General features: G+C 50.8%; 1 protein-coding gene across 1 annotated transcript; it reads left to right on the top strand.

Moving 5' to 3' along the window:
- The first annotated feature begins 1,198 nt into the window (after positions 1 to 1,198).
- On the top strand, positions 1,199 to 1,732 carry CHC_T00007821001 (hypothetical protein). The gene has a single exon (XM_005711614.1). The coding sequence runs from the start codon at positions 1,199 to 1,201 to the stop codon at positions 1,730 to 1,732; it is 534 nt and encodes a 177-aa protein (XP_005711671.1).
- Positions 1,733 to 10,464: the final 8,732 nt, after the last annotated feature.

The raw sequence follows: 10,464 nt of genomic DNA, 5'->3' as shown, positions 1-10,464 counted from the left end.
GACAGTGTTAGCACTGACAGTGTTAGCATAGATTTGAATTTCCTGGGATCAATCCTAAATGCGTCAGTATATGTAGTGCAGACCATATGAAGAATAAAGGGTATCTGATCTACAACAACTTTCCAGCTCTTTAGACGCCTACTCTTTTATACTACCCCAACCCAGTTCGCTTACATAAACCAAATTGCGAGGAACTACAATAAGACCATAAAAAATCGTTATAATCTCATACAAACAATAGTAAATCATCAATACGACGTGAAAGTTCAGTCCACACAGCAAATCATCATTACGAGGAAGATGCACCCGGTCCCACACCATTCGTTTCATAGGACAACACGCACAGTCACACCTATTCATGAATACCTCATATGTGACCTCATATGTGGCATGTAATCAACGATCCGGAGCTCGTTCCGAGCAATGGTATGCACTTATCGCGGATATTCACATAACAAGGATTCAGGGCCATTCCATTCATCGTGATTGGCATCATCGTGATTGGCAATCATGCAATCACGCGATCACGACATTAATTTAACGTCGTTCTGCATCTTTCCTTTCTCAAACGTGTGCTACTTATAGCTGTAAGCACATTTCCACGGCTCTGGATGGGCAAAGGTTTCAAAGGAGGTAATGATGGCACGGCAAAGAGAGTACCAAGGTGTTGGGGCGAAAACGGGGTACGTCGTCCCGTGTCTTACCCGTGTGTGTTTTTTTGTGATGTGTCTGTCATCGGCCGTACAGGACGACCGAAAACCACCGCATTTATACTCTTTTTGCGCGCGGTCTACAATTACTAACTTAAACTTCCAATTACTTACACTGGTCCCAACCACGTGTCACACAACCCCCCACTTAGGCAGGGCCACGGGCCCCGGCCACTCAGATTTTGCGTTTGATTTTAATTTTTCTTCACCCTCCAGCCTATATCAACACAGACCTCGGGCTCCGACCCCCCTTCCCTTCCTGTGGTATCTGCTGTCGCTCTCCGTTCGAATTTCTCGCTCCATCCCAGCCTCGGTTTAGCTCTTCCGACCTCCTGCTTCCTGCGCTGCTTAGCTCTCGCCGCTCTTCCGCGTTGCCTCCGTGGTCCTCGTCGTAGCTTAGACCTTCTGTTTCCCGCCAGATCGAGAGGTACGCAGGTGGGGTTTCAGTCCCCGTGTGCCCTCTTTGGCCCCCTTCGTAGCGTAATACGATGGCGAGGACCAAGCAGACAGCGGCGAAGAGCACGGGAGGTAAGCGTCCGCGGAAGCAGCTCGCTCTGAAGGCTGCACGCTTCGCCAGCCGCGACCACATAATGTTCGAGCTCTCATCTCGAGCAGATGTAACCAAGGTTTCCAAGACGGGCTCCATATTCCATATTTGGGTGGCCAGCGGGCATCGCCGTTACGCCGTAACAGAACAAGAGTTCAAAAGCCTTCTAGGAGATCATATTACCGCCCTGCTCCACCGCAAGCCAGATGAAGAGGTCTCTCTCGAAGAGATATGGCGTCTTGGTCTCACAGAGTCGTTGTCGTACACAAATCAGTACTGTATTATCGGCGACGGTGAGTGGAATATTGAGTCCATCTATCTCGACGTTGACAAGACGTACTATGGCGTCGACGCCGCAACCAACATTCCTCACCGTATTTTGCTATACACTCTAGCAATTTCTGGAACCGGGAATAGTACAACTCACAAGATTGTTGACGATCTCTTCCAGCTTTGGTGGGAGAGACCGAATTAGTGCCTTCTTAAGTATTGATCGTTTTTGCACCGATCAAAAGAGCAGGAGTCTGAAGATGATACATGGTCGTTCCAGGGCGGTCAATTCTCGGACTCCGATCTACCGCGTTTCCACACACGGGACCGTGCGGTTCCGAGATAATAGTGACATGTGCATCTCCGCCGCCGTCTGCAACGGTCTCCAACTACTAGGGTCTCCGCACCTTGCCGTCAAGTACTGGGATGTTTTAGTCCGCAACAGCCTCCTCTTTGAGAGGACCGGGTCTCCGTCGCGTCGAATCCGAGATTTCCATGACGCTGGAAAACACCTTAATCAAGATGAAGTCGCTCTCCGCGGGTCGGGTCTTCGTAGTCCATCTCTCGGACTCCTCTTGAGGCTCGACCCGGGTGTCTATGTCGCGACTTTAGAAGGCTTGCCCCACATAATGCACAGCATCTGCGTCTCGACCATACATTCCATTGTACTTGATTGTATGGAGGGGTTTCCGCTTTGGCCCTGCGCCGGCGCGGTCAAAGCATGCGTTGGAGCCGACGGGATCTTCGTTGTCGTCTCAGAACTGCGCTAAGTTCTCGTCGTCACCCCTTCCAAGAAGAAACGGAGCAGAATTGGACGCGCAAGCAGCCGCAGAGCACACAAGAAAGCCGCGATTCGGGGTTCGGGAAGTTCCATTCAGCATTAGAGGTCATTGGTGATTCCTATTGTCTCCATGAACCACTCTCTATCTACTCGTAGCAAGTATTCAGCACTTCATATGCATTTCATTATCTTTCCCTTCAAAGCGTAAAAATCCCTAGTCATTTGCCTCACTGAAGGTGCAACGGTTGCCTCCTGTAGAGGACCAGCCTTCTGGCATGTATCTCCTTTCTCGAGTAGCGTTGATGCGGCGACACTAGGGTGTACCGCGGATGGCGCGCACGAGAAACTCGGCATGGGCCATAGAACTTCGACAAGGCTATAGGCCATTTCGGCATGGACCCGAGGGCAGCCCCTTTTGCGACCAACATTCGTCGCCCACATTGAAAGTTGCTTCGCGACCGTCTGTTAATGTGGTTGCAGCTCTGCGCCCGATTATTCTTGTTGCCCGCATCGCCCTGGCTTGCAGGAGTTCCATTTCCCGGTGGCGGATCTCGGAGACTCCGAAGAGAGGCTCTTGGTCTCCAGGCGCCATCCTGGGCAACACCCCATAAAGCAGCTCGAACGGGGACAATCCCACCGCCATCTTCCTGCGACGGTATCCGTATAGGACTTGACGTAAAGCATCGTCCCACTCAACAATTGCAGGCGAGGCACCGAGAATCATCTTACGGACTGCTCTCTTCAATGTGCCGACCATCCGCTCTGCCCGTCCGTTCGACATGGGCGCATAGGCGAGCACGGTCTTCCACTTAATCCCGTTTCGTGCCATGAAGGTATTCAGGACCGACGCTGTGAAACATGTAGCGTTGTCCGAGACAACGACACGTGGTAACCCAAAACAGTGGATTATCTCTTCTTTCACGAACTTCAGCACCTCCTCTGCCGTCGAGGTGACGGTGGCCTTCGCAATTGGCGAGCCAGTCAGGTGCTTCACGGCAATAAGGATGTACCTCCCTCCAGAGGGCGTACGAGGCAATGGTCCCGCAAAATCGATAGAGTATGTATCAAATAACGGAATTCATGGGAAATCGAAGGGTGGTCTTGTACTTCGGAATTGGTGTGGCTTTCTGACAACCGTCACAACTCCGAACGTAGTCGTTCACGTCTCGGTGGACGGCAGGCCACCAATATCGGTCCAAGACGAATCTCTTCGTCGTTTGCAGATCCCAATGGCCTATTTCGTCGTGAAAGGCTCTAACGATCCTTCTGCAAGCCCCTATAGGCGGAATAGCGCGTAATCCATTGTTGGTCCTACGGAACAGTTGTCCATTACAAGCCATGAAACGTTTGGCGCTTCGGCGGTTGAGCCGACGTTGACGAACATCCACTTCCGTCATATCAATACCCCCGAGGTGCCTTGAAATGTCAATAAGATGGGGTTCCCACTCCATTTGCGCCTCTAGAGGATCCGAAACACTGCAGACAAGATCTTCCCCGTCGTCAGAGTCGACTCCATCCTCGCCCTTGGCTTTCAGGCGGGACAGGAAGTCAGCTGCACCGTTCTTTCCTCCCGAGCGGTACTTAATTTCGAATTCCTATTCTGCTAGGAAGTCCATCCACCTTGCCAACCTCCCGTGAATATCTTTCTTCTTAAAGGCATACTGGAGCTGTTATTAGCGTGAACTTCTGTGTTGAAAGCAGGTAAACTCGGAACTTCTTCAAAGCGAAGATCACAGCCAGGGCCTCTCGCTCACAGGCGGAATACTTCCTCTCGGCTGACGTCATCGTGCGACTTGCGTACTGGATGGGGTGGACTTTCCTGTCCTCTTTTCGTTGGGCCATAAAAGCTCCGACGGCGACCGAGGATGCATCAGTCTCCACGACAAAAGGTTGTTCGAAGTCCGGAAACGCCAACACTGGCGGGGAAGTTAACTTGAGCTTAAGCTTCTCGAATGCCTCCTGCATCTCCGCCGTCCACTTAAAAGTCCGTTTAGTAGACGTGGCCTCATGTAACGGAGCAGAGATCTCGGCGAACTTAGGAATGAAGCGGCGGTAGTATCCCGCCAGACCAAGGAAGCGACGAAGCCCTGTCGCATTGGACGGCTCCTTCTCCCTCTTAATGGCGCTGACCTTTTCGGGGTCGCGTTTGGGACTGTGCGAAGCTGCATTTTGAGATCCTAAGCTTCAGCCCGCTCGTAGCAGTCACCTTGCAGACTTCACGTAAGTGTGAAGTGTGCTCTTCAACGGACTTCGAGAAGACGACTACGTCGTCTAAGTAAACTCTCACGAAGCTAAGCCTTTGGAAAAGCTGGTCCATCATCCTTTGGAATGTAGAGGGGGCGTTCATTGAACCGAACAGCATCACCTCGAACTGAAACGTCCCAAAACGGCTGACGAAAGTCGTCTTCTCTTTGCAGTTCTCAGCCATCCGGACTTGCCAATACCCCGAGAACAAGTCAAGCGTTGTGAAGACCGAGCTCCCCTTTAAATCATCGAAGATCTCCTCGATCTTTGGCAAGGGCCAACGATCGGCTTTCATTTTGCGATTGAGGGCGCGGTAATCTACACAGAACCTGGGGTTTCCGTCTTTCTTCGATGCGATAACGATAGGAAAGAACCAGGGCGAAATGGAGGGGGTTATTATTCCCGCCTCCAACATCTTACGAAGCTCCTGACGTACCACTTCATTGTGGCGTGGCGGAAGCCTACGTGCAGCGTGATTAATGGGGCTTGGATCTTCTAGCTCAAACGAGTGAGACACGGGAACATCTGCCGGTCTTAAATCGTCGAGTGACCAAGCTACGATCCCTGAGTTCTGGATAGAATTCAAAATGCTCTCCCTGGCCTCGAAAGCCAGGTGGCGCAATTTCTCCCCGAGAAGGGCTACGTAAAGCCTTTCCGGGCCTTCTTCGTCTACTCTGCCATCTCCTTTCGCGTTTTCGGAGTCGGGCTTTAGGCCCTCTTTTACTAGATCAGGAAGACTATCCAATTCATCGTCGGCTCCACCCGGTAGCTTGGTGAGTCCCAAATCAGGTTCAAATGGTGGCTGGTCAAGAGTCCCCAAGACAAATTCATTGTCGCTTGTCGTAGACGAGCCAGGTACAGCCTCAGGGTCGGAGGTGAAATCCTCACTATCAGTTGAGGCTGCACTCTGTGAAACGTGTTCCACATCCATGTTGAGGCCTAGTGTGGTGGTATTCTCACCTACTGTCATCTGCACATGCTGCTTACCAAGATCAATGCATGCCTGTAGTCCCTCAAGGGTCGGAAGCCCTATGATCAGGTCGAACGGCGATCCTTTCACGACTAGGAAGTCCAACTTCACGATAAGTTCACCAAAAGATGTTGGTATCTGATGAAGCGATCCCAGACAGGGCGCATTAGCACCATCTGCCACCGTGATATGCTTCTCAGTCGGTTGCGGGGAGAGGAAAAGCTTAGACGCCAACATTGGCGAGATTATGTTCGGTACGCCCCCAGAATCTAACAGGGCTTGAGTCTCCGTCCCATAAACCTTCACAGTTACCAGCCGCAGCCTTCGAGACGTCGTATCGGCGTGACCTGCGAAAGCACGACCACGGACTTTTTGTTTCGCAAACAAGCGGCCTATCTCCTTCTTCGCCACTTCCGCATCGCCGCGAACAAGCTTTCCGAAAGTGAGTCCGGAAGATGCGTTTGCAAGCTCTGAAACGACATTATACTTCCTCACATACTCCTGGAGCGATGTTTTTCTGGTCACTTTCTTCGCTTTCTTCCTCTGGTGGGACCTCCTTGGCTCCGCCTGAAGTGGCAGAGCCCTCTTTTGCATCTCGAATGGTACAGACGGGTTCAGAAGTCTGGGAATGGACACCTCCTCCCGCGTTTTGTGCTGCTTGGGAAGAGGTTCCTCGTCTCCGTTTCTCTTAGTGACGGCTACGACTTCTCCGTCGTTCGTCTCGTCAATATAAGTGACTTGGGCATTCCCTGCACCTTCTGTCGCAGGTGCTGTGGACTGAGTCGTGGCTCCTGCCCTCGGCAGTGCCGTTCTAAGCCTGGTCCAACACGTCTCCTTTTCATGACCAAGCTTCCCACAATCCGAACAACGAGTGTCTCGGCGCGGATTAGAAGGTCATCGGCTGGCTCCATGCCCCGGTTCCTTGCAGAATGAGCAGGTTCGGACCTGGCCACCTTGATCTGCTGTCTGATTCTTCTTTACCAACAAAGAAAGTTCTGCTAGCCGTTCTGCTAGCACGTCCACTTTCTTTTCGATCGTGTCCGGCTCCTGGCGTGTGTCCGGTCTCTGTAGAATGCGCCTAGGCGCCGGAGGCTGAGATTGCCTAGCATTGTGTGCAGCCATAAAGGCTTTGCGGCCAGACACGAAGTCCTTAACGGCCTTCTTGAGCTCCCCGTACGAGATAGAGGCCCTATACAAGACGAACTGTGACACGCCGGTGTGCTCCATGACCGCGTTCCGGAGTAGTCCGAACTTGGCTTCGGGGTTGAAAGCTGCTTTATCGAAGCGGCGATCCATCGCGTTTAACGACGAGAGCACGTCGTTGCCGTCCAACCTAGTCGCGACTGCGAGCCTGATGTTTTCTTCCGGTTCAGGGACTGATTCGAAACGGTCGAGCAATGCCTTCTTGACGGCTTGGTAGTCGCTGGCCGCCTTGTTCAGTCCACCGTCTTGGCTGTACGTTTCATAGTAGTACTCGAAAGCCTCCCCTTGCAGGTAGCACAGTAGCTCTCTGGCTTTGTCTTCGTCGGACTTGCCTTTCATTACGAAGTTTTCGTAGACAAAGAAGAACTTGGCGACATCCACCTCGTGCTTACTATCGAACAACAGGGAAGCAGGACCCGCCTGACTGTTGGCGTCGGCCCTCCACAAGAGTACTATGTTGGGGCGAAAACAGGGTACGTCGTCCCGTGTCTTACCCGTGTGTGTTTTTTTGTGATGTGTCTGTCCTCGGCCGTACAGGACGACCGAAAACCACCGCATTTATACTCTTTTTGCGCGCGGTCTACAATTACCAACTTAAACTTCCAATTACTTACACTGGTCCCAAACACGTGTCACACAAGGGTAGATCCTGCTTTCTGGCTTTCCCACATGTGCAACCCTGGGTTGCACAAGCAGCGCGTTGATTATCATTTCGAAATGTACGAATATTTGAATGGGGTTTAAATCTTTTAGAATTGCACGGAGCATTACTGAAAGTTGGAGCACAAGGTTAATTTTAAGTCGATTGTTTATTTCTTTAATGAGCATGACCATTTTTTAGGAAACGTAATATAAACAACCAACCACAAGGGAGCAGGCACCATTTATTGACGTGATTACGTGATTGCCTGATTGCCAATCACGATGAATGTAATGGCCCGCAGTCCGGCCAACATAGTGCAAGTCCTCAACTTGCAATTGCTCGAACGAAAGGTCAAGGGTCTTCTTTTAATTTCAACCGTCGTGAAGCGACCGACGGGGGTAGACAAGGTTTGATAAGATGGAGAAGAGAGAAGGATGGAGTACGCGGAGGAGAGGCAGAACACTATCAGAGTATCACCAATAAAGTTGTTTTGTTTGCAACTTGGTTCTCCTCGCCAGTGCGAGGAACTCAGACGTTCTACGCAGCGCTGCTCCTGAGAGCAATCCCGTAAAGGGATCTGGCGCAATCAACACTTTTACCGACAGCCTCGATACCTTAGAGCGTCCTACTCTCGGGACGCAGCGCTCAACAAGACCGAAGCAGGAGGAAAATAACCCGACTGGGACAAAAAATAGCCGTCACAAAAAAGGAGCACAGGGGTAACGGAGTTATCACACTACTACACGTGCTCCGTTCTCTCGCTCTTGGTTGATGCGATTCCAAAGCATAGCCTCTGGAGCGTTGCTGTCGTTGACAACGCAGACGACAAAGCTCCTTCCCTTTCCGCACGTCTCATTTTCTTATTTCTCTCACCGGAATCATTCAACTTCTCGTGCAGATCCCCCACCAACGCCTCTGCTTCCCCTGCAGTACTTGACACCCTGATCATAAAATTCCTATCCACATGCAACTTGGTTACTACTTTCACTTCAAACTCGACTCCCCCATTCCTTCCCTTGGGTTTCCCGACCAGAAAGTATTGAATATCCAGGTCATCCATTCTCCTGACAGCTCTTCAGCGTTTCTCCGCGTTCTCATCTTTTTATACAGTTCCAACGATCCCTTCTGTCTGTCGAAATACAATTGTATCTTCGCCGTTTGTTTAATCTCGTAGCAAAATGCATACATCACGTAGAAGTGAAGCGAGAGTAGGTCAGATCAGCGGATAAAAAATTCAAAGTTGGAGAGCTATCCCTCATCAGAGCGATAAACAAGAGGGCGAGGCTTGAGGCTGCCACTCGCAATCAAAAATTTAAGGAGAAGCGGTGATCGCGTCGCTGATGGAGGGGGTTTCCGCGATGAGGATATCTCCCTCGCGAATGAAGCACAATTTATGCTCATCAAGGGATTGTGTATGTAGAGACGGCTGGTGGGAAGGGGAGTTCATGCAGGAGCGTAGGGAAGTGGTGGCAGATATGATGGGGCGCCTTGCTCCCGCGGGACGGCCTCCGGTGGGTTGCTGTTGGTTGTTGTCGGGGCAGCGCAGCCCTTTTACATATTTTAATGTGTTCAGCCGTCATGTCCTCGCGATTTACAAGTACTGTACCTTGTTCGCTGTTGAAGTTCAGTATGGATGGGAATGCAGAGAAGCAAAGATGGATTTGAAAATTGAATAAAGGCGAAACAAGAGCGATGAATGAGAACTACAAGTCAGGTGGTATTCTGGTTTAATTGCAGGGAATGTTTCAGGGATCCTATGCATGAAACGTACATGGTCGGCGATCAAATAAGATCCCAACCAACACTATCCATGACGGCTCCTCTTGCTTGGCGATTTCTCGACTTGGTCGTCCGGTTTTCGGAAGTGGTAGAAAACATAACGTCCCCGCATGGAGCGATCCTATGCCAATTATACTCGTCTTAAGTTAGAAGCAGCAGCATGCCCCACTTTGACCACCAAGCTCACAGGCAAAGGCACGGCAACCGGGACTTGCCGCGCACGAGTTCAGAGTGCCTGTAACGTCGGTGGAGCACACACACGGGCAACCGTCAGCCGTTGCTGTTTGGGCAAACATGAGAGCCAGGAGGGCGACAAGCAAGATAGAGAAGAGTTTGCAGGCCATTTCAGAGTGTTTGGTGTGTGTAGAGGAGAGAGGCTGAGTTTTTGTTTTGCTGGATGTTGTGGATTGTGGGGTTGGTAGGAGAGGGATGATACGGCGTATACGAAGCTGGGTTTAAGTACTACTCCAAGCACTGTGCCGAGCACCACGAACACCCTCGCACTCTCAACCTATCTTGCATGACGATAGGTGAGAGTTGCCTTGAGAGTTGCCGGAAAGAGGCTCCAGAAGCATCGCAGAAATGCATGCAATGATACAGCCCGCCCGTCAATGCCAATTATTGTATCTGCTACTTTTGATGCCTTTGACGTTGCCGATCACTGCAGTACATTCAATCCGGGAATAATAAGTGTCTGCAGACCCTTCATATGTCATAAATTGATTTCGTGCCAAGGAAGAGGAGCTGAGACAGACATGCAGTATTTGAAATCTAAAACAGACCATTGCGGTTATGAGTTCGCAAGGACAAAGAGTCAGCAACATACACATGCTGTACTAACGTGCCCAGGCGTCAATGCAGACACGTGTTTGAATAACAATGGTTCTATTGTAGAATCTGTATAGCGGAACTGTTGAGCTGAACTGATTGAATCAGTGCTCCGTGGAACGGTGCAACTTCGCAATGCTCTGCAATCCACTCTGCAAAGCTGCAAAATGTCCGCATTTCCACACGGCTGCTGTCATCGAATCGTAACCTTCACTCGTACGCTCTATGGTATCTCAGGTAACTTTAAGCACCAAAAATTGCGTTCACTCCACCGAGCGGTACAGTATCTGAAGCATAAATACACACTGTCCTTCTCAAAATCAACGATTAGGCTGCAAGCTGTTAGCATAGCGTGCCCACGTTTCAACGTGCTCCTATCCCAAAGCAGATATCCCTCATCATGCGTACGGTATTGGATGCCACAGCTGGTGCAAGGTGGTGTGTTGCCTCTGCTAGTACAGCAATCCGGCAGCATTGAGGTGAGAGCAA

Source organism: Chondrus crispus, genomic scaffold (assembly GCF_000350225.1).
Source record: "Chondrus crispus Stackhouse genomic scaffold, scaffold_87, whole genome shotgun sequence".
Classification (NCBI taxonomy): domain Eukaryota; phylum Rhodophyta; class Florideophyceae; order Gigartinales; family Gigartinaceae; genus Chondrus; species Chondrus crispus.
Note: the sequence above shows the minus strand (reverse complement) of the source record. Positions and strands in the feature narration are given on the sequence as shown.

Coding starts and splice junctions, on each gene's coding strand:
- CHC_T00007821001 (XM_005711614.1), top strand. CDS start 1,199: ATGGCGAGGACCAAGCAGACAGCGGCGAAGAGCACGGGAGGTAAGCGT.